The sequence below is a fragment of the Gymnoscopelus microlampas genome (assembly GCF_963454915.1).
Source record: "Gymnoscopelus microlampas genome assembly, chromosome: 7".
Classification (NCBI taxonomy): domain Eukaryota; kingdom Metazoa; phylum Chordata; class Actinopteri; order Myctophiformes; family Myctophidae; genus Gymnoscopelus; species Gymnoscopelus microlampas.
Window position 1 is genome coordinate 44,894,812 of NC_139944.1, and position 25,389 is coordinate 44,920,200.

General features: G+C 41.0%; 2 protein-coding genes across 2 annotated transcripts; both read right to left on the minus strand.

Annotated features, from left to right (window-relative positions):
* Positions 1-653: 653 nt before the first annotated feature.
* On the minus strand, positions 654-8,242 carry LOC311049312 (green-sensitive opsin-like; the record flags this gene model as incomplete). Its single annotated transcript, XM_084062860.1, has 5 exons — positions 654-749; positions 6,077-6,316; positions 7,288-7,453; positions 7,552-7,720; positions 7,879-8,242. 5 exons carry the CDS (start codon positions 8,240-8,242, stop codon positions 654-656), a joined length of 1,035 nt encoding a protein of 344 aa, XP_083918986.1.
* A 2,694-nt stretch (positions 8,243-10,936) lies between these two features.
* Positions 10,937-13,402, minus strand: LOC311048989 (green-sensitive opsin-like; the record flags this gene model as incomplete). Its single annotated transcript, XM_084062399.1, has 5 exons — positions 10,937-11,032; positions 11,534-11,773; positions 12,453-12,618; positions 12,717-12,885; positions 13,039-13,402. 5 exons carry the CDS (start codon positions 13,400-13,402, stop codon positions 10,937-10,939), a joined length of 1,035 nt encoding a protein of 344 aa, XP_083918525.1.
* Positions 13,403-25,389: the final 11,987 nt, after the last annotated feature.

Consider the following 25,389-nt stretch of genomic DNA (forward strand, 5'->3'; position numbering starts at 1 on the left):
AAAAGGGATATTTTGTGCTCAGAATGAAATATGTAGACAACAAGTAAATCATTTAATGCATGCATTTATTTATTTCTAGACTTTTCTTATTTATAAAATATATACAGAATATTCTGACATACAAATGCCAACAAATATGTCAGCCCCTCAATAACATAAACATATTCATTGTCAGTCACATCTGAAGTTCATCCATTCATCAAATCCAAACATTTTTTACCTAAAAAAGGCCCTTATAGAGTGTCTGGTATCAATTTCAAAATGTTTTGTCTCAATGGTGGATTAAATTAGTTTGGATCTGAGTGTTAGCATACACTTTCACTTCTTCAGATATACTTTATTATCTGTGACCCAACAGCAAATGCAAAGCTTCATCTGATGATCTCTGTCATGTCACATGACAGAGATCATCAGATGAAGCTACGTGACAGAGATCATCAGATGAAGCTACGTGACAGAGATCATCAGATGAAGCTACGCATTTGCTGTTGGGTTACAAATTACAGTCACACTATGTCCATTCATTGCAGGTCAGGCTTTTGCATGTGTCCTTTTTCCGGAATTGAAGAAAGATATTTCCATGAAGATGATCGTTCAGAATCAAGTAGATATCATAAAGGAAAATATCCATAATACTGATGAAATCTCTGTTCTTAAGATGTAGTGGACACTTCTGTCTTGCTGGTAGACATTTCAGCATCTTCAACCATGCCACCCATTCCAATGGTGCTCAGCATGCAGCTACGGAACTGGAAAAGATAACAAATGGGGGAAGTCAGATGTGAAGTGAGGTGGTTTATAATAGTTTGCTTAGACAATGATGTAGTGGTAGATCAGAACAATGCACCAAATAGTTTCTAACAATTGAACATTTGTAACAAAACACTAACTACAGCACTAAGGAGGACTCCAATTAGTTTCAGGATTGATGAACTGTTCAACAGAAAATGTTTCTGAGTCAGTGGATTCTCTGAAAGCTATACATCTGGGAATTTAATATCAGAATAAGAGGAGATAAATCAAAGAACAGTAAACATAATCTTAATGAATTCAAACTTTTATTTAATATACCTATATCCTGTGTGTGTGTGTGTGTGTGTGTGTGTGTGTGTGTGTGTGTGTGTGTGTGTGTGTGTGTGTGTGTGTGTGTGTGTGTGTGTGTGGGGGGGGGGGGGGGGGGGTAAAGTGTCTTACTCAGGGACACTTCAACACATTGCTGAGTTCTAGAATCAAACCTTTTTTTTCATACTGTGTGAGTCACCAAACTTAATAACTGATCTATAACATACTGGTAGTAAAGTATGTGAACGCAGTATTCTGGTCTGTAATGTATTACCTGTTTGTTAAACAGGACATAGATGATTGGATTGACCAAGGCAGAGCTTTTTGCAAAGAAGGCAGGAATAGCCATGGAAATAGCAGAGAAAGCAATTCCCTTGTTGAAGAAGAGATAGGCAGCATAGCTGGCATAGGGTGTCCAAGCAAACAAGAATCCCAAAACCATAAGCACACACATGCGTGTGACTTCCTTCTCAGCTTTCTGGGTGGATGCTGAGTCCTGCTGCTGAGCTGCTGCCTAAAATAGATTAAGTCAGAAATGATAGAAATAAGAATAGTTCACATAATAATAATAATAATAATACCTGGAATTTATATAGCATATAGCACAAGTACCCAAAGTCGCTTTACATATGTGTGGGCGGGCCAGGTGAAGAGGGTAAGTAACAACAACAACTTTATAAAGAAAAAAACAAAGATAAGCAAGAACTACTTGAAATACTAAAAACAATACTTGATACAAAGTCAACTCGCAAAGGCAATTGTGAACAGTTGGGTTTTCAGGGTGGTTTTGAAGGTAAGGGAGGGAGGGGGCATCTCTGATGCGTTTGAGGAGTGCCTTCCAGAGGGAGGGGGCAGCCACAGAGAAGACCCTGCAGGAGGCCGGCATCACTGGACCTGAGGGAACGGGATGGGGCATATGTGGCTCGAGGAGTTCAGAGGTAGGGGGGAGCTAGGTTGTGGAGTGCCTTTTAGCTGATGAGGAGCATTTTCAAGTGGATTCTTTGTTTGACAGGCAGCCAGTCATGTCAAAGGCTGCAGTACAATATGGTAACCGGAAGGCTCACCCCAAAACACGCTAGCTTTTAACGGACCAGCGGTTCTTGTATTCTTGTATTTGTTTTACTGAGGATAAGGTTAGAAATACGTTTTAGGGTTAGCCATTGTTTTACTGAGGCTAAGTTTAGGAATAAGGTTAGGTTTTGGCACCGATTTACTGAGGTTACTTTTAGGAATACCATGTGAATACTGCCAGATTTGCCCCGGGGCGACTGTGTTTTGGGGCAAGCGTTTTGGTATTCTATGAACTTTCATGATCAAAAGAAACCTATTTCAAAGCTTACTTGTAATTTCAGGTTTTCTTAGTGCTTATAGATTTAGAGAAACATATTTTGGGACATTTTGGACACCAAGAAAAATAGCATTATTTTGTACTGTATGTAACAATTAATCTTACCGCTTTGACTGTCAGCACAAGGCTTCCATAGGTGAAGAGGATTGTGACAACTGGAACGCAGAAATGGCAGCTGAACAGGTACATGACATATGATTCATTGTTGAATCCTGGAGCGGTGGTGTAGTAGTCTGGTCCACAGGAGGCCTGTATGCCCTCAGGAATGAATCTGAAAATCATTAATTGAGTCAATAGAGAGCAGTGATTAGGAAGCCAATGACATACATTCTGCGATGGATGATCCATGGGTCATTAATTTGAACTTACCTGGACCAACCAACAAGTGGAGGGATAGCACAGGAGGCAGCCATGACCCAGCTGAAACCAACTCCAGCTCCAGCATGAGCAGCAGTGAATTTGAAGCTTCCCATGGGTTTGCACACAACAATGTATCTTTCAACAGCCAGCACCACCAATGACCACAGAGAAACTTGACCTGTTAGTAAATAGAAAATAAATGTTTATTACACATACGTGTATGTCCAATGAGCTTTCACAGTTCTCTTGGCAACTCAAACAAAGGTTTGAGGCAATACACAATTAAAGACCTTTCTGCTTTGACAGTTCCAATACAAGTCATATTTCATACCTCCAAGTGTAGACATGAAGCCCTCAATGACGCAACCCAGTGGTCCAAAAACAAAGTAACCATACAAACAAGTGACAAAGGTGACGGTGAATCCAAAAATGACCATGATCAATCCAGCTGCAGCCAAGTTTACGAGAATGAAGTTGAGAGGTTGTTGGAGCTTCTTGTTAGTAGCAGTAACAAACAATGTTAAAAAATTGATGGGGAAGCCCAAACAGATCAGGAAAAACATCCATGCTGCAAGCATATAGAAAAAAATTGGATCTGCCAAGTAATACTGAGGATATTGATAAGGATTCCGCACAAGCCCAGTCCTGTTGTTCATAGGAATATAGAAGTTATTTCCTTCTGTGCCGTTTTCCATCTTGATTGTATGCAATCACAGACTGTGCACTGTTTGACAATAGATATGAGCAGTGCCAGACCATTAGGTAACTGTGCTTGACAAAGGTGCGAGTTTTATACCTTTGGTTACTCTGACATGGACTTAATCTGGAGGATTGAATACTGTTTGTTTTCCTTACAAAACTTTAAGACCTTAAGGTCATCATACCACATAACAGGTGACCTGGGACCACCACACACACACACACACACACACACACACACACACACACACACACACACACACACACACACACACACACACACACACACACACACACACACAAACAATAATCTCACTGTAAATCTTCTTGTGTCTTAGGTTTGTTTTCATATCACATATCAGGTCAAGACTGGCTTTTCATGCATGGATAAGTATGGGCGAGCATACCATTAAAGCAGGGGTCTGCAACCTGCGGCTCTTTAGCCCTTCCATTGTGTCTCCCGGTAGCTATATAAAAAATTACATGGAAATTAACAATGTTTTTTTCTTTTTTTCACATGTATTTATCGTTGCTGTAATATGAGACATAGATTCCCAAATATGTCTCACACACACACACACACACACACACACACACACACACACACACACACACACACACACACACACACACACACACACACACACACACACACACACACACACACACACACATAATCTAAATCTCAGCCCTTAAGTCTTCTTAACCTTTCGGCCTTAGGGGTCATCATATCACATATCAGGTCAAGACCTGGCATCTGCCTTGCTTTCTCTACACATCGTAGCACAGCATGGAGTGGAGCGTCGTGCTCCCCCTGGTCTCGCCCCCACACCAGCAGGTCGTCAATGTGGCAGACCACCCTCCAGCCCCTCTATGACCTCAGCCATCATGCACAGAAAATGTTCGAGTGCTGAGGCAATGCCAAATGGAAGACGGTTAAAGTGAAACCGCCCAAAGGGTGTAATGAATGTGGTGTATTTGGCTGATTCCTCTGTCAGTGGAACATGCCAGAAGCCCATGTTGGCATCCAATTTACTGAACATCTTTGCTCCAGCAAGTGTTCCAAGGCTCTGTTCTACTGACGGAAAATGTTCTTTTCACGGCACACATATTTGTTTAAGCCGGTCAGTTCCACAAACAATCGCACTTTTTTACTGTCCTTTTTGGGCACGACCACCATGCCGCCACACCAGTCGGACGGCCCCACCACATGGCTGATGACGCCCAGAATCTCCATGCACTGCAGCTCTTCCTTGACTTGGCCCACCAGTGGTAGTGGAATTCTCTGTGGGGTTTTCAAGTAAAATGGCAAAGCCTCCTCTGTAAGCTTAATTACATTTTTTCACTTTAAACATAGCAAGTGCCACACATTTTTCAATACATTACATTACATTATGTGACATGACATAGCCTTTAGTATTGGAGCTCTCCTAAAAAAGGGATATTTTGTGCTCAGAATGAAATATGTAGACAACAAGTAAATCATTTAATGCATGCATTTATTTATTTCTAGACTTTTCTTATTTATAAAATATATACATAATATTCTGACATACTGTAGGCCAACAAATATGTCAGCCCCTCAATAACATAAACATATTCATTGTCAGTCACATCTGAAGTTCATCCATTCATCAAATCCAAACATTTTAACCTAAAAAAGGTCCCTTATAGAGTGTCTGGTATCAATTTCAAAATGTTTTGTCTCAATGGTGGATTAAATTAGTTTGGATCTGAGTGTTAGCATACACGTTCACTTCTTCAGATATACATTATTATCTGTGACCCAACAGCAAATGCGAAGCTTCATCTGATGATCTCTGTCATGTCACATGACAGAGATCATCAGATGAAGCTATGCATTTGCTGTTGGGTTACAAATTACAGTCACACTATGTCCATTCATTGCAGGTCAGGCATTTGCATTTGTCCTTTTTCCGGAATTGAAGAAAGATATTTCCATGAAGATGATCATTCAGAATCAAGTAGATATCATAAATGAAAATGTCCATAATACTGATGGCATCTCTGTTCTATGTAGTGGACACTTCTGTCTTGCTGGTAGACATCTCAGCCTCTTCAACCATGCCACCCATTCCAATGGTGCTTAGCATGCAGCTACGGAACTGGAAAAGATAACAAATGGGGGAAGTCAGATGTGAAGTGAGGTGGTTTATAATAGTTTGCTTAGACAATGATGCAGTGGTAGCTCAGAACAATGCACCAAATAGTTTCTAACAATTGAACATTTGTCACAATACACTAACTACAGCACTAAGGAGGACTCCAATTAGTTTCAGGATTGTTTCTGAGTGAATGGATTCTCTGAAAGCTATAAATCTGGGCATTTAATATCAGAATAAGAGGAGATAAATCAAAGAACAGTAAACATAATCTTAATGAATTCAAACTTTTATTTAATATACCTATATCCCGTGTTTGGGGGGGGGGTAAGTGTCTTACTCAGGGACACTTCAACACATTGCTGAGGTCTAGAATCAACCTTTTTTTTTCATACTGTGTGAGTCACCAAACGTAATAACTGATCTATAACATACTGGTAGTAAAGTATGTGAACGCAGTAATCTGGTCTGTAACATATCTTACCTGTTTGTTAAACAGTACATAGATGATTGGATTGACCAAGGCAGAGCTTTTTGCAAAGAAGGCAGGGATAGCCATGGAAATAGCAGAAAAAGCAATTCCCTTGTTGAAGAAGAGATAGGCAGCATAGCTGGCATAGGGTGTCCAAGCAAACAAGAATCCCAAAACCATCAGCACACACATGCGTGTGACTTCCTTCTCAGCTTTCTGGGTGGATGCTGAGTCCTGCTGCTGAGCTGCTGCCTAAAATAGATTAAGCCAGAAATGATAGAAATAAGAATAGTTCACATAATAATAATAATAATAATAATAATAATAATAATAATAATACCTGGAATTTATATAGCATATAGCACAAGTACCCAAAGTCGCTTTACATGTTTGTGGGCGGGCCAGGGGAAGAGGGTAAGTAAAAATAACTTTATAAAGAAAAAAAACAAAGATAAGCAAGAAAGAAATAAAATACTAAAAACAAGAATTGATACAAAGTCAACTCGCAAAGGCAATTGTGAACAGTTGGGTTTTCAGGGCGGTTTTGAAGGTAAGGGAGGGAGGGGAAATCTCTGATGCGTTTGAGGAGTGCCTTCCAGAGGGAGGGGGCAGCCACAGAGAAGACCCTGCAGGAGGCCGGCATCACTGGACCTGAGGGAACGGGATGGGAAATATGTGGCTCGAGGAGGTCAGAGAGGTAGGGAGGAGCCAGGTTGTGGAGTCCCTTTTAGCTGATAAGGAGCATTTTCAAGGGGATTCTTTGTTTGACAGGCAGCCAGTCATGTCAAAGGCTGCAGTACAATATGAACTGGTAACCGGAAGGCTCAGCCCAAAACACGCTAGCCCCCATTTTTTTAACGGACCAGCGGTTCTTGTATTCTTGTATTTGTTTTACTGAGGATAAGGTTAGAAATACGTTTTAGGTTTAGCCATTGTTTTACTGAGGATAAGTTTAGGAATAAGGTTAGGTTTTGGCACCGTTTTACTGAGGTTACATTTAGGAATACCATGTGAATACTGCCAGATTTGCCCCGGGGCGACTGTGTTGGGGCAAGCGTTTTGGTATTCTATTAACTTTCACGATCAAAAGAAACCTATTTCCAAGCTTACTTGTAATTTCAGGTTTTCTTAGTGCTTATAGATTTAGAGAAACATATTTTGGGACATTTTGGACACCAAGAAAAATAGCATTATTTTGTACTGTATGTAACAATTAATCTTACCGCTTTGACTGTCAGCACAAGGCTTCCATAGGTGAAGAGGATTGTGACAACTGGAACGCAGAAATGGCAGCTGAACAGGTACATGACATATGATTCATTGTTGAATCCTGGAGCGGTGGTGTAGTAGTCTGGTCCACAGGAGGCCTGTATGCCCTCAGGAATGAATCTGAAAATCATTAATTGAGTCGATAGAGAGCAGTGATTAGGAAGCCAATGACATACATTCTGCGATGGATGAACCATGGGTCATTAATTTGAACTTACCTGGACCAACCAACAAGTGGAGGGATAGCACAGGAGGCAGCCATGACCCAGCTGAAACCAACTCCAGCTCCAGCGTGAGCAGCAGTGAATTTGAAGCTTCCCATGGGTTTGCACACAACAATGTATCTTTCAACAGCCAGCACCACCAATGACCACAGAGAAACTTGACCTGTTAGTAAATAGAAAATAAATGTTTATTACACATACGTGTACTGTATGTCCAATGAGCTTTCACAGTTCTCTTGGCAACTCAAACAAAGGTTTGAGGCAATACACAATTAAAGACCTGTATGCTTTGACAGGTACAATACAAGTCATATTTCATACCTCCAAGTGTAGACATGAAGCCCTCAATGACGCAACCCAGTGGTCCAAAAACAAAGTAACCAAACAAACAAGTGACAAAGGTGACGGTGAATCCAAAAATGACCATGATCAATCCAGCAGCAGCCAAGTTTACGAGAATGAAGTTGAGAGGTTGTTGGAGCTTCTTGTTAGTAGCAGTAACAAACAATGTTAAAAAATTGATGGGGAAGCCCAAACAGATCAGGAAAAACATCCATGCTGCAAGCATATAGAAAAAAATTGGATCTGCCAAGTAATACTGAGGATATTGATAAGGATTCCGCACAAGCCCAGTCCTGTTGTTCATGGGAATATAGAAGTTATTGCCTTCTGTGCCGTTCTCCATCTTGATTGTATGCAATCACAGACTGTGCACTGTTTGACAATAGATGTGAGCAGTGCCAGACCATTAGGTAACTGTGTTTGGCAAAGGTGCGAGTTTTATACCTTTGGTTACTCTCACATGGGCTTAATCTGGAGGATTAAATAATGTTTTCCTGGTAAAACTTTAAGGTCATCATACCACATAACAGGTGACCTGATCATGGCCCACCACACACACACACACACACACACACACACACACACACACACACACACACACACACACACACACACACACACACACACACACACACACACACACACACACACACACACAAACACACACACACACACACACACACACACACACACACACACACACACACACAATTAATCTAAATCTCAGCCCTTACTGTAAATCTTCTTTACACCTTCTTTAGTGTCTTTAGGTTTATCATATCACATATCAGGTCAAGACCAGGCCACTGGTCTACTGTACTGACTGGCTTTGCATGCATGGATAAGTATGGGCGAGCATACCATTAAAGCAGGGGTCTGCAACCTGCGGCTCTTTAGCCCTACCCTTGTGGCTCCCTGTAGCTATTGAAAACATTACATGGAAATTAACAATGTTTTTTTCTATGTATTTATCGTTGCTGTAATATGAGACATAGATTCTTACGTGCTCCAATACTGTAACGATGTGTAGAATAAATAATAAGTTTCAACATTTCTTTCAAATTTGCATCAAAGCCCGCAACAATTTTATTGCCGCGGCACCGGCTAAAATAGGTTTTGCGTCTCCAGACACATTTTGTATTTATTTTTTGGTTTAAAATGGCTCATTTGACCTTAAAGGTTGCAGATCCCTGGATCACTTTTGAAAAAAATGGGGTCATTTTATCGTCTACTCAGGCTTTTGGGAGCACCCCGGACAGTTTTGAAGTTGATTCAGTATTTAGATATTTGATATTCATTTTATCAGACACGCCCCCCTCCTATACAAACCCCTTATAACTTCGACAACTTCCACACCAGCAGGTCGTCAATGTGGCAGACCACACCCCCCAGCCCCTCTATGACCTCAGCCATCATGCACAGAAAATGTTCGAGTGCTGAGGCAATGCCGAATGGAAGACGGTTAAAGTGAAACCGCCCAAAGGGTGTAATGAATGTGGTGTATTTGGCTGATTCCTCTGTCAGTGGAACCTGCCAGAAGCCCATGTTGGCATCCAATTTACTGAACATCTTTGCTCCAGCAAGTGTTCCAAGGCTCTGTTCTACTGATGGCAAAGTGTACTTTTCACGGCACACATATTTGTTTAAAGGAGAAATCCGGACATGTTAAGTGTTCTCTTTGATGTGTCGCTAATCACTCACCAACATTGAAAGGGACGTCGAGTTATTTCAGAGATTCCCCTTCGTCCAGTCTGGCGAGCCCCTCCGTTGGCATAATGGGAGGCGCGTGGAAGGCTGAAATTCGCCTAATATAACCAATGCAAAGTTAGTTTTTTCTCTACTCCTGCTCATTGTTGAGTGTCACGATACTCAAACATGCAGTGAATGTCGCGAACGAGCCACCATTCGTGCAGAACGAGATGACGCAGGTTGCTTGTTTCTTCCATAGAACCTGGCGTCCCATTATGCCAACGGAGGGGCTCGCCAGACTGGACGAAGGGGAATCTCTGAAATAACTCGACGTCCCTTTCAATGTTGGTGAGTGATTAGCTACACATCAAAGAGAACACTTAACATGTCCGGATTTCTCCTTTCAGCTGGTCAGGTCCACAAACAATCGCACTTTTTTACTGTCCTTTTTGGGCACGACCACCATGCCGGCACACCAGTCGGTCGGCCCCACCACACGGCTGATGACGCCCAGAATCTCCATGCACTGCAGCTCTTCCTTTACTTGGCCCACCAGTGGTAGTGCAATTCTCTGTGGGGTTTTCAAGGAAAATGGTAAAGCCTCCTCTGTAAGCTTAATTACATTTTTTCACTTTAAACATAGCAAGTGCCACACATTTTTCAATATATTACATTACATTTTGTGACATGACATAGCCTTTAGTATTGGAGCTCTCCTAAAAAAGGGATATTTTGTGCTCAGAATGAAATATGTAGACAACAAGTAAATAATTTAATGCATGCATTTATTTATTTCTAGACTTTTCTTATTTATAAAATATATACAGAATATTCTGACATACTGTAGGCCAACAAATATGTCAGCCCCTCAATAACATAAACATAGTCATTGTCAGTCACATCTGAAGTTCATCCATTCATCAAATCCAAACATTTTTTACCTAAAAAAGGTCCCTTATAGAGTGTCTGGTATCAATTTCAAAATGTTTTGTCTCAATGGTGGATTAAATTAGTTTGGATCTGAGTGTTAGCATACACTTTCACTTCTTCAGATATAGTTTATTATCTGTGACCCAACAGCAAATGCGAAGCTTCATCTGATGATCTCTGTCATGTCACATGACAGAGATCATCAGATGAAGCTACGTGACAGAGATCATCAGATGAAGCTACGCATTTGCTGTTGGGTTACAAATTACAGTCACACTATGTCCATTCATTGCAGGTCAGGAATTTGCATGTGTCCTTTTTCCGGAATTGAAGAAAGATATTTCCATGAAGATGATCATTCAGAATCAAGTAGATATCATAAAGGAAAATGTCCATAATACTGATGGCATCTCTGTTCTTAAGATGTAGTGGACACTTCTGTCTTGCTGGTAGACATCTCAGCATCTTCAACCATGCCACCCATTCCAATGGTGCTCAGCATGCAGCTACGGAACTGGAAAAGATAACAAATGGGGGAAGTCAGATGTGAAGTGAGGTGGTTTATAATAGTTTGCTTAGACAATGATGTAGTGGTAGATCAGAACAATGCACCAAATAGTTTCTAACAATTGAACATTTGTCACAATACACTAACTACAGCACTAAGGAGGACTCCAATTAGTTTCAGGATTGATGAACTGTTCAACAGAAAATGTTTCTGAGTGAGTGGATTCTCTGAAAGCTATACATCTGGGCATTTAATATCAGAATAAGAGGAGATAAATCAAAGAACAGTAAACATAATCTTAATGAATTGAAACTTGTGTGTTTCCTGTGTGTGGGTGGGGGGGGGGGGTTAAGTGTCTTACTCAGGGACACTTCAACACATTGCTGAGGTCTAGAATCAAACCTTTTTTTTTTCATACTGTTTGAGTCACCAAACTTAATAACTGATCTATAACATCCTGGTAGTAAAGTATGTGAACGCAGTAATCTGGTCATTAATATATCTTACCTGTTTGTTAAACAGTACATAGATGATTGGATTGACCAAGGCAGAGCTTTTTGCAAAGAAGGCAGGGACAGCCATGGAAATAGCAGAGAAAGCAATTCCCTTGTTGAAGAAGAGATAGGCAGCATAGCTGGCATAGGGTGTCCAAGCAAACAAGAATCCCAAAACCATAAGCACACACATGCGTGTGACTTCCTTCTCAGCTTTCTGGGTGGATGCTGAGTCCTGCTGCTGAGCTGCTGCCTAAAATAGATTAAGCCAGAAATTATAGAAAAAAGAATAGTTCACATAATAATAATAATAATACCTGGAATTTATATAGCATATAGCACAAGTACCCAAAGTCGCTTTACATGTGTGTGGGCGGGCCAGGGGGAGAGGGTAAGTAACAACAACAAATTTATGTTTTTAGGTAGGGGGGAGCCAGGTTGTGGAATGCCTTTTAGCTGATGAGGAGCATTTTCAAGTGGATTCTTTGTTTGACAGGCAGCCAGTCATGTCAAAGGATGCTGTACAATATGAACTGGTAACCGGAAGACTCACCCCAAAACACACTAGCCCCCATTTTTTTTCACGGACCAGCGGTTCTTGTATTCTTGTATTTGTTTTACTGAGGATAAGGTTAGAAATACGTTTTAGGGTTAGCCATTGTTTTACTGAGGATAAGTTTAGGAATAAGGTTAGGTTTTGGCACCGTTTTACTGAGGTTACGTTTAGGAATACCATGTGAATACTGACTGTGTTTTGAGGCGAGCGTTTTGGTATTCTATGAACTTTCATGATCAAAAGAAACCTATTTCCAAGCCTACTTGTAATTTCAGGTTTTCTTAGTGCTTATAGATTTAGAAAAACATATTTTGGGACATTTTGGACACCAAGAAAACTAGCATTATTTTGTACTGTATGTAACAATTAATCTTACCGCTTTGACTGTCAGTACAAGGCTTCCATAGGTGAAGAGGATTGTGACAACTGGAACGCAGAAATGGCAGCTGAACAGGTACATGACATATGATTCATTGTTGAATCCTGGAGCGGTGGTGTAGTAGTCTGGTCCACAGGAGGCCTGTATGCCCTCAGGAATGAATCTGAAAAGCATTAATTGAGTCAATAGAGAGCAGTGATTAGGAAGCCAATGACATACATTCTGCGATGGATGATCCATGGGTCATTAATTTGAACTTACCTGGACCAACCAAAGAGTGGAGGGAAAGCACAGGAGGCAGCCATGACCCAGCTGAAACCAACTCCAGCTCCAGCGTGAGCAGCAGTGAATTTGAAGCTTCCCATGGGTTTGCACACAACAATGTATCTTTCAACAGCCAGCACCACCAATGACCACAGAGAAGCTTGACCTGTTAGTAAATAGAAAATAAATGTTTATTACACATACGTGTAGGTCCAATGAGCTTTCACAGTTCTCTTGGCAACTCAAACAAAGGTTTGAGGCAATACACAATTAAAGACCTGTATGCTTTGACAGGTACAATACAAGTCATATTTCATACCTCCAAGTGTAGACATGAAGCCCTCAATGACGCAACCCACAACTCCAAAAATAAAGTAACCATACAAACAAGTGACAAAGCAGACGGTGAATCCAAAAATGACCATGATCAATCCAGCAAAAGCCAAGTTTACGAGAATGAAGTTGAGAGGTGCTTGGAGCTTCTTGTTAGTAGCAGTAACATACAATGTTAAAAAATTGATGGGGAAGCCCAAACAGATCAGGAAAAACATCCATGCTGCAAGCATATAGAAAAAAATTGGATCTGCCAAGTAATACTGAGGATATTGATAAGGATTCCGCACAAGCCCAGTCCTGTTGTTCATGGGAATATAGAAGTTATTGCCTTCTGTGCCGTTCTCCATCTTGATTGTATGCAATCACAGACTGTGCACTGTTTGACAATAGATGTGAGCAGTGCCAGACCATTAGGTAACTGTGTTTGGCAAAGGTGCGAGTTTTATACCTTTGGTTACTCTCACATGGGCTTAATCTGGAGGATTAAATAATGTTTGTTTTCCTTATGTTTGTTAAAACCTTAAGGTCATCATACCACATAACAGTTGACCTGGGACCACCACACACACACACACACACACACACACACACACACACACACACACACACACACACACACACACACACACACACACACACACACACACACACACACCATAATCCACCATAATCTGGAGGATTAAATAATGTTTGTTTTCCTTACAAAACCTTAAGGTCATCATACCACATAACAGGTGACCTGGGACCACCACACACACACACACACACACACACACACACACACACACACACACACACACACACACACACAATTAATCTAAATCTCAGCCCTTACTGTAAATCTTCTTTACACCTTCTTTGTCTTAAGGTTTATCATATTACATATCAGGTCAAGAGTCTACTGTACTGACTGGCTTTGCATGCATGGATAAGCATGGGCGAGCATACCGTTAAAGCAGGGGTCTGCAACCTGCGGCTCTTTAGCCCTTCCCTTGTGGCTCCCTGTAGCTATTGAAAACATTATATGGAAATTAACATTGTTTTTTTCTTTTTTTTTCACATGTATTTATCGTTGCTGTAATATGAGACATAGATTCTTACGTGATCCAATACTGTAACGATGTGTAGAATAAATAATACTTTTCAACATTTTTGTCAAATTTGCGTCAAAGCCCGCAACAATTTTATTGCCGCGGCACCGGCTAAAATGGGTTTTGCGGCAGATTTTGTATTGGTTCAAAATGGCTCTTTTGACCTTAAAGGTTGCAGATCCCTGGATCACTTTTTTAAAAAAAATGGGTAATTTTATCGTCTACTCCGGCTTTTGGGAGCACCCCGGACAGTTTTTAAGTTGATTCAGTATTTAGATATTTGATATTCATTTTATCAGACACGCCCCCCTCCTATACAAACCCATTATAACTTCAAACTCCATTTTAACCATGTTAGATTCATCAGAAACACCTGTGTGTGTGTGTGTGTGTGTGTGTGTGTGTGTGTGAGTGTGTGTGTGTGTGCGTGCGTGCGTGCGTGCGTGCGTGCGTGCGTGCGTGCGTGCGTGCGTTTGTGTGTGAAATATCCATTTAACCCTAGAACAGTAACATTGGGTGAATTCTTGGGCACCTTTGGGATGCTCACTGACGTCATAGATGGTTTTGTTTTGTTTTTGTTTCTGGATAGTTTGTTTCCCTGTCCCCAATCCCATTTGTTTGTTTCTACAGGCAGGTCTTCGGGTGATTTTCACCCAACGTTAGTGACAGAGGGTAAAAAAAAATCCCATACTGCCACTATGGTCAGCGGAAGCATTTAGACTGTGCCTTCACTGGACAAGGCTCACATTTCCAAGGAATGGGTAGGAAAAGTTCCCTGCTCCATTATTCTTTTTTTAGGAACATTTGTTTAACAATATCCAAAACCTTCACCGATTTTGCTGAATCTCTCTGCAACTCCCATTACAATGTGTAGATTTGTTGTTATTAGACATGTAAACAAAGGAGCACCACTGAAAGAGGAGGGCTGAAGGAGAATGAACGGGCCGACGTCCGGTCTCTACGCGTGGGTTCCCAGATTGGGTGGGGAGTGACATATACACAGTTGGACACTGACAATGGAGGTCTTGTTACAAATATGTTATACTAGAGGTCCGGCCGCCCTATGGGCGGCCGGGCCGCTAGCCGCGCACGGGGCCCAGCGAGGGTGCGCTTATATTGGGGTGGCAAAATTTTCGGAGTAAAATTTCCAAAAGTAAAACATTTTTTCTTTTTATTATTATTTTTTTATTTATTAATTTTGGTTTCAGGGGGTCCGCGGACCCCCTGGGAGTAACATGGCGGCCCCCTTCGGCGGGTTGTTTTTGTGAGCTTGTAGATCTGCTATTTTTGCAACGCATCTCGAGGCATTGTGAGCTTGTAGTAATCATTATCTAATATTCATATAATAATAATATAATGAGTCATCATACATTTTATTAAGTAATGTGATCACAGAGAGAGATATATGTAGGTAGATAGATAGATAGAATATTCATGTTATGCTGATGGATAGGTAGATAATGTGAATTTGTTTGTGCTGAAGTACTGTACAAATTTGAGGGGTTTTAACTGTACTGGAGTATCTGCAATTTTCTACTCCACTACATCTCAGAGGCATATTGTCCTTTAGTAAACTGTAGATGTGTCTAATTATTACAAAACCTGCATTAACCACTTTATCCCTATATACTTGTACACGTGTGGCTTTGCGAGTTGTTTTGAGCTTGTAGATCAGCTCAGTTTTCTAAAGATGTGTATATTGTGTGTAGCGCGACGCATTGAGAGCTTGTAGATCGGCTATTTTCAATTGATTGCAACCTTTATTGTGAAGGAACGACCGGAAGTGCTAAGCTATTCAATTCCGTGTGACATAACACTCAGAGTTGTTACATCGTGACATTGTGTCACAGAAACCCACAAAAGACAGCAAAATAACACTGTTCAACGGGCTAATTAGTTAGCATTGATGACATTGACCACACTAACGTTCATACAGGTTGTTGATAAGATGTTTAACGTAGCCGTTTGAGTGACGACAGCTGCGTTGTGTAACATTAACGTTAGCCGCATGCTAACACTACCCGTGGCTTAGCTACACACTGACGGCCCATTATAGGCAGCTGTTGGCTTAAACCCAACTAACGGCAACACAGTATTGGACATAAGCATTCACATACATGCTTTAGACAGTATTAGCAACAACCGGTAGTTTGTTTACATGGCGCGGGACGTCGCGGGTGGCAGCGCGCCGACATCCGTCGGGCGCCCCGGCGATGTTGGGGTAAAGGCCCCACTCCCAGGCGAGGCTTATGCTTGCGCTAGGCCGCGACTTCCGCGGGGCCGCTGCCTCGTCTCCTTCGTGTCTTGTGACATTTGTAATGGACAGAAATGTAAGTTGGGCTTGTTTGTGTGAGAATATTACCACATTGGTTCGAAATGTGTGCTTATTTCAGCATTTAGGAGGTAACTGTGCGTGAGCTGTGTGAAGCGAGCGAGCTGCTGATTTCAATGGCGGCCGCGTCGTGTTGTTTCGGGCGGGGTTGCCATGTCCGGGAGTTGTAAGCGCGAAGTGGCGTGTAATCGGTTAGGGAAAGTGCGTCCACGCATGCGCAGTGCGCAGCTCTGGAAGCTGGTTGCTTGTTGCTCGCGCGCAAGTCTGGCAACACTGATGCAACTTACCCACAGACAACCGTTCTCGCGCATGACTGTAGATCCCAATTGTAAGGTAGATGTAACATCAATATGTTATTTTTGGGTTTATTGTTTTTATTGTGCATAATGTCATAATTATAAGATGAGGTTTTTTGTTACTGGCATGGCGTATTTATTTCCAATCCAACGATAGATAACATTAGCTGTTCACAAACACACACAGATGTGCAGATAGACTGACAAACAGGCACAGAAAATAAATCACACAGAGCCTGTAAGGGGAGTTGCATCAGTTATAGGGAAATATGTGAAGTGGTTTGTGTATTGGCACAATGAGGTGGTTTGAAAACATTGGGGCGGAGGTTCTTCCTTGGCCTAGTGAGAATGTGCATGCAAAGTTACATTGCATGTGTGGAAAATAACACATTGTGGCATTTTGTGCTAAAGATGCCAACTTTGCATACTTTGGAAGGCAGTTGTAGCCAATCAAAATGGAATATACGAAATCTGGAAAAAAAATTGTTGCACAGAAATCAGTCTCATGGTGGCGCTATAACAGGTCGATTTGAAAAACTATTGGGTGGAAATTCTGTCTTGGCCTACTGGGAGTGTGCGTACAAAGTTTCCCGCCGATCGGTCCAGTGGTACTGTAGTTGTGCAAAACAAGCCCCTCCAGCATACTTGCTAAAGCTAATCGTAGTCAATCAAAATAGAATCCAAAAAATCTGACAGATACAACTTGATCACATGACTACAGAGATAAGGTGTATCAATTTGGGTGAGGTTTGGACAAAACCTCAGTAGTAGCAAAAACTGTGTTTTGCAAAGAAAAAGCAACATGGCGGAAAACTTGTCGAGTGGAAATGTGCGTGGCTTATTTGGAGAGTTCCGTAATGATCCAAGGAATCCAAGGGAAAATCCTTTCTATTGTACAACCTACAGTTCAAGAGTTATCGGCCACGTGAATCTGCCTGTTATATGCCACCACGAGGCCAATTAAAAAAGTGTAGGGTGACATTTCTCCATTGGCGTAGTGGGAATGTGCGTGCAAAGTTTCAGGGCAATCAGAGGCTGCGCTCATGATTTGAGACATTCTGTACAAAACGGGCCACTGTGATCCCACAGCCAGCACAACCAAATGCGCAGCTTCATCTGTTGATCTCTTTCATGTGGGTAAGTGTGAATAACTATGTCCTTTGATCAAAGGTCAGGTTGCATTTGCCCTTTTTTCCAAATTGCCTTCGGTTCTGTTCTCCATATTGGTTTTATTCAATCAATCACAAACTTCACTGTTTGACTAGACATGTTTGCAGTGCTAATTTCAGTCAATAGACTTCAGTCAATAGATGCTAAATGGCTTAGCACTCAGGGCTGACAGAGAGGCACACACACACACACACACACACACACACACACACACACACACACACACACACACACACACACACACACACACACACACACACACACACACATTATTTAAACGCATCCCTGGTTGTCCCAGGTTTGATTCTAGGCCAGGCTAGCAATACGGTGATGTGTGTCCCTGAGAAAGACTCTTAACCCCTAATTGCTCCCAGAGCGCCGTAGAATGCTCCTAGTTGTTATAGGATGGTTAAATGCAGAGGGCAAATATACCGTGACCAAAATAAACACCCCAAGGTGTGGGGACTATTCCATTGTACGCAGAAACATATAACAAGACTGAGGTTTCTAAAGGACAGTCTTCTTTAGAGTTATTCAGCATTATGGCAACCTATTTATACCCTTCCCTTCATTGTTGATTGATAAAATGCCTGTTGAGTGGTGTTGACTGAAAGGGGAGGAGAGAGCCTATTTCATCATGCATTACACGCCTACCACAAGACAAGCAAATAGAAATCTCTTGACACCATTTCTTATATGAATCTTACTCAATTTCAGTATAAAGGGTGATATTTTGTGTTTAGAATCAGCAGTAAGCAACAACAAATGTTTTTTTTTTTCATGCATGCATTTATTAACCTATTTCTAGACTTTTGATATTTATAAAATATATACAGAAAGTTCTGTCATACTGTAGGCCAGCAAATATGCCAGCCCACAATGGCATAGAAACACAGATTCATTTCCAGTCACATCTGAAGTTCATCCATTCATCACATCCAAACGTGTGTTACCTTAAAAAAAAGAACATTGTCTTTCTTTTTTAGATACATAATTACATAATAATTACATAATTTAATGTGCTTATTTTTGATCCCACAGCAAATGCGTCGCTTCGTCTGTTGAGCTCTTTCATGTGGTTAAGTGTGAATAATGTCCATTCATTTGAGATTAGGTATTTGCATTTGTCCTTTTTTTCCAAACAAATTTCTTTCAATACATTAAGACGATCATTCAGCATCAAGAAGATATCGTAAACGAAAATGTCCATAACATCCATGACATCTCTGTTCTTAACCGGCGGTGGACACAGAAGACACTTCTGTCTTGCTGGCAGACACTCATGAGCTCTCATCATCAACCATGCCACCCATTCCAATGGTGCTCAGCATGCAGCTACGGAACTGGAAAGGAGAGCAAATGGGGGAAGTCAGATAGAATAGAATAGAATAGTTGGTTTATAGTAGTTTTCTTAGAAAATTATGCAGTGGTAGCTGAGAACAATGCACCAAATAGATCCTAACGATTTAATATTTGCAACAATAAAATAACTACAACATTAAGGAGGACTCCTATCAGTTTCAGAATTGAAGGGACAAACAAAAAATGTTTGATTGACTGAATTCACTCAAAGCTAGAGGCTTTACATAGATGTATGCTTAATAAAAGGTCAAATAAGAGGAGATGAATCAAACTGTTCTGTTACATGATCATCATCTGACCAGTGGTCATAGAACAGTAAACATAATCTTAGTGTGCAATATTGAGAGCCACATCTTAAGTATTGTGAATGTTATCTGTTCCAACTTGCCCTAACTGAAGGGGACTGTGTAGCTGACTTCCATCACAAGTCAAGGGGTTATCCGCCGAAAGGCATGGCGAGAGAGTATGTTTTTCCCCCTGTCTGTCTGTCTGTCCGTCCGTCCGTCCGTCCGTCCGTCCGTCTGTGACCAGCTAATCTCCGTTGTCTTGATCGCAGCGAAACTGTGCACACACACTCCCTGGATGCCAATTCAGAACCTCTGCCCCAAATTCTTCTCATGGGCCTTTTATAGCGCCACCAGGTGGCCGATTTGTGCAAAACTTATTTTTTGACAGTACTCCTACAGATCTTGTCCAAAAATCACGCGAATCGGTACACAATATCTCTATAGTCGTTAAACGAAACAGCTCTTTCATATTTCTCTTATTCCATCCTGATTGGCTAAAAATGTCTTCCAAAGTTTGCAGGAGTGCTCCGTTTTGAACAAAATGCGTCAAATCATGAACACAGCATGCAATTTCCGTGAAATTTTGCACGCACATTCACACTATGTTGAGGAACAAATGCCACCCTTTTAACATTGGCCTGTTATAGCGCCACCAGCAGGTCTAATTTAGCGAAACAAATGTTTTTAACAAAATGCCTCAAATCATGAATGCAGTCAGTGTCCGATTGTCGTGCAAGGCCTAAGAAGAAATGGCACCCTTTTCACGTTGGCCTATTATAGCGCCACCATGCGGCCACAATAGCCTACCTGACCTGCCGGAGACCTGTGTTCCGAGGAGCACTTTTTCTAGTTTTCTTTCATACTGTGGGAGTTGCCACAAGTGAATAACATCTGATCTGTATGTGAATGCAGTAATCTGGTCTGTAAGATAACTGACCTGTTTGTTCAACAGTACATAGATGATTGGGTTGAACAAGGAAGAGCTTTTAGCAAAGAATGCAGGGATAGCCATGGACACGGCAGTGAAAGCAGTTCCCTTGTTCATGAAGATCCAGGCAGCATAGCTGGCATAGGGTGAATGCTTAGTGGATGGAGGCTTAGTCCTGCTGCTGAGCTACTGCCTAAAGTGGATTATTTTAGAAATGATAGAAATGAGAATAGTTAACATGTCAAATGCTACAATACAATATGAACTTTCATATAACGTTTTAAATTCAAGGTGGTGTTGAGGTAAAATGTGCATCCTGTTTTGTGATGCTACAGAATTCCTGTATCACAGACCTCTCTATACATTATAGGTTTAGAAACTACCATGAATGCATGTAATAATGAGTCTAGATAATTAGGACCTTTCTTTCCCTTTAATGTTAGAATAGCAAGGTTAACTTACCATGAATTAATTAACCCCCTTAATTAATTAAGCATCTGTTATTGGAACCCTACAGTGTGCAAGGATATAGTTTTCTTGTATCCTGCACCTCAGCACCTGCCCAATTTTGGGTTTGGGATGTGATGTCCTTCTTCTTCTTTTTATAGAGATCCAACATACAGTAGGACAATATGTCGCTATTAGTCAAATTGTACCAAAGCAGTTGTGTACAATTAGAAGAATTAAAATGATTATGCTGCACAATGATCTTGTAAACATCTTCAAATAATTAGTAAGGACCCCAGACACTCCAACTACATGGACTGTTTCAGCTGCTACCTTCTGGCAACCGTAGGCACAGCCTCAAGGCCTCGAGCAGATAGACTCCGGGAGAGCCTGTTCCACTAGGCAAATAGGCTTATGAACAGAGAAGGCCTGTCTGTCTGTCTGCCGCGCTACGAGCTTGTAGATCCGCTATTTTTGAAAAATCTTGAAAATGTGTGCAAATCTCTGAATATAGTATATATTTTTAAAGTGAACATTTGTAACTCAAATCTTCGCTTCTGTGGGGGGTCGGGGACGGGGGTCCACGGCCAAAAGGTATGAGAACCACCGATATAGCAACATAGTTGTTATATAAGATATAACAACTGTTGATATATAAACAAAACTGCTGATTTAGAAGACATTTTGTAGAATCGGCCTCAGTAGTGCCAGCTTAACGGAAGGGCTTTAGGTGCTGAAGCACAGCCCGTCCCCGTCCCCCCAGCCCGTCCCCCGTCTAGGGGGGGCACCGACACCGTCTTACAGTAATGGGTTAAAGCTCCCTCTGAAAATGCCCAGTGGCTACAAAGCTGAAGTTGGATAGTAGCTGCAAATGTGGTGTGTGGGACGGCTCCACAGTGCTGGCACCAAACTGTTGCACAGTTCCATGAGGACAGTTCTTGGTGGCCCAAGCATTCCAAGTGGTACTCATCACTCTCTGCAAATCCATCTGCATGGTCCTGAAAGATCGTTTCCCTCTTCTAACGGACCCATTTTTATGGTTTGCGAGTAAATATCCCTTTATTTTTTGTTTGTTAGTATTTCAAAAGGTTTTCAAAAATGTTCCATAAATTAGACAAAAAAAATAAATTAAGAAGTAGTGAAAATAGCATATCTTCAAGTTCACAATGCATCCCGAATCAATGCTATTTTCACTAGTTTGGGTCCCGAGAAGACATTTCTCTTTTGAGACTAAGCTAAAACGTTTGGGAACCACTCTTGCATCAGCAGTAAATATGCCCTTATATGCATGGCCTTCTTTGGGCCTATAAATAGCCTGATCAATTACTAACAATTGGAAGCCATGGTTCTGAATTGACAAAATTGATGTGATGTATAAAATAATACAAATAATTATTAGAAAATAGTGTACATGATGGACTTTTGCTCTTCGTCATGGACAGTGGATTATACCAGTGAAAGTTACCTTTTGTGGACTGTTGAACACGCTTATACTCTGCATACTGTACAGATGGAACAAATGTACCCACACTTGGGTTTATTTATTTATTTGGAGTCATTTATTTATTTAGATGTATTTATAAGTCCTTATAGTCAGGAGATATTAAGACTGATTTTGCATTTTAACATCTCTTTGCCTATACTTTTGTGAGTTCAGTCACCAAATCACCAAATAGCACTCCCATTGTATGTTTTTTAAAACATTTTCAAACAGGAGTTACCATTTATAACCATCAAAATTAAAACATTTCAAAAACACGCCATGCTCACAGGCAAATTCAGGGATTAAAGCAAAAATAAATCTCATGTATTACATTTTTCCCCATCTGGTTTTGTTTTCTGTGTCTTCCTCTGTGACTCCTGTTGCATGCCCTCTCTCACTGCATCCTTAAACCTCCTCTTCGCCTCCTACCTGGCAGCTAAATCTTCATTATCCTTCTTCCAATGTACCCCTCATTTCTCCTTTTCACATGTTGAAACCTTGCCTCTCTTGCTTTATCCCCAAACCTTCTAACCTGGGCTGATTCTCTAATTTAGTCATTTCTGATGCCCTTCCTTTTCACTTCTAATGAGAATCAAAGCATCCTCAATTCTGCTACCTCCAGCTGCGTCGCCCACCTTTTCCTCAAAGCCACCTTTTCCAAGGCGTGCAGCATGGCTAGTCTCACTACCGTCTTATACATCTTCCATCTCACTGGTGCCGTTCTGTCACAAATAGCTCCTTTCCTCCATCCGTTCCCTAAAAGTACTCCTTCCATCTTCTCAACACACTGTCACTGCTTGCTAGAACATTTCCATCTCTAACCTTTATCACCTTAACATGTTAACCTTAACCTTCCCATCCTTTTAACTCTGTTTAGCCAATCGGTGTAATTCAAAAGGTGAGCTCCAACTGAGCTACCTGGACACATATGCTCCTGCTTATCACTCTGTCTGACCTTCTCTCCAACTTGACCTGTTGATATACTCTTCCCTTAGGATTATACCTACCCCATTTCTTAAACCCCCCCAAAACTCATGGCCTTGCCCATTGAGATTAATAATCTCTCTAGAAGGGAGACCTGGGCTACAACAAGGTAGCTATAATGGTGAAATGTTTCCTTAAATGGGCAAGAAATATAGATATGACTTGTTGATTTGGCATATTGGATTTTTTTTAAAGAAAACCCCCCAAAAGAAACCGCATAGCCTATGCAATGAGCTGGAAAGATTTTCTGCCAAGGAGTGGTTTTGGTGCAAAACAAATGCTTGCAATGGATTCAGGATCATGGAAAAAACCCTACTTTGATTCCTCACATGCTACTTAAAGCAAAATTCAATTTAGTAAATGTTTCCCACATAAGGTTAAGGGTACCCCAACTTTCAGCAGCTGTCACAAATTCCCCGAGGGAAATTGAATTTCAATCTTTAATTGAGATGTGTCACTAGACACCTTTACAAATACATTGGTGGAGACATTTCTTGGTAAGGAATTTATTCCAAGATTTGACATTATTCCCTGACTATTAAACAAAGAATGCAGTCACCTCCTGGTCTGCTGGATGGAAGGTGGCTAATCCTCCTTTCAGTCTTTGGAGAGGACAAACTTCAATGATGTGCTCCATAGTTTGCTCCTCTCCATGAGCACACAGTGGGGGGTTTGGGCTACTGCCCCATTTGTGAAGGCTGGCCAAGCAGGGGCCATGTCCAGTCCTGAATCCTGAAGTCCTGAAGTGTCATTGAAGCCATTATTAAACATATCATGACATGACATGGAATGGAAGTGGCCTGGATGTATAGAACCAGGAAACCATCTGTCACAGTTCTTCACACTGTAAGTATGTCAATACCCCCCAAGAGGGATTTCCACAACAAGTAGCTTGTGTTTATCCGCTTTGCGTCCAAAATGGTCAGTAACAAGCCGTTGAACCGGGGGCGTTTATCCCTTTCTAATCTTCAATCCTCACAAATTGGATTCACACCTTCTACGCACACCAGAGGCATTGAGTATGTTAATTAAGAGTCAAGACGGTGCTGGAGGTGACACTTGTTTTCCCTCAAATACAGTGAAGAATAACTCACATTTTTTAATTAAGTAAAAGTATCAACACCGCAATGCAGAAATACTCTGTTACAGGTAAAAAGTCCATTCAACATTTACCTGAGTAAAATTACAAAAGCAATGTCCCATTGCACAAGTTTTTTTTTTTCACTTTGCACTTCTACTCCACTACACCTCAAAGGCAAATATTGCACTTTTGCGCTGTAAAAGGCCAGTAAAGTAAGTCAGTATTATGGTACATTATGGTCCTAATTACACAAAATTCATACAATGTCTAATGTTAGGGCAAATGTGAATGTACATTTATGTTGTATTTATCAGCCTCAATTGTAAATTAATCATCGTTTTACATATATTCTCTAGTAGTGATTGTAAAAAAGAAAGATTTATCCTTTTACAATTAAGTTTTTTTCCATTTACAAATGTGTACAGAAACAATTCTCTGTAGTTTTTAAACTAAGTTGATAAGACACAGTACCAGCAGAAATCACTGCGCTCTAAATGCTTTTTTTTTTAACAACAACAAAAAGAGGCCACTACTGTATGCTTTATTTATTTTTTATTATACTTTACTTCAACTTTGAAATTGCACTACAGTATGAATCAAATGTGTTTAAAGGTTAGAGCAAAAGTTAATTAAGGAGCCTCTGATAAAAGATACTGGTCTACTAGCTGAGCTAAAATTGGGATTCAGATTTGAGGCATACGTATGCCTGGGGCAAAGATCAATAGGATGTCTGACGCGTGCCTGAAGTCACACGTCACCCACAGGTTAATAGGGATTAGAGCCTTGACTTACAGCACACGGGGGCTTAACACTGTACGTGTGGTGAAACTGTGACAGCACAGGAACTGAAGTTAATCTGTTAGTAGGTCAGCG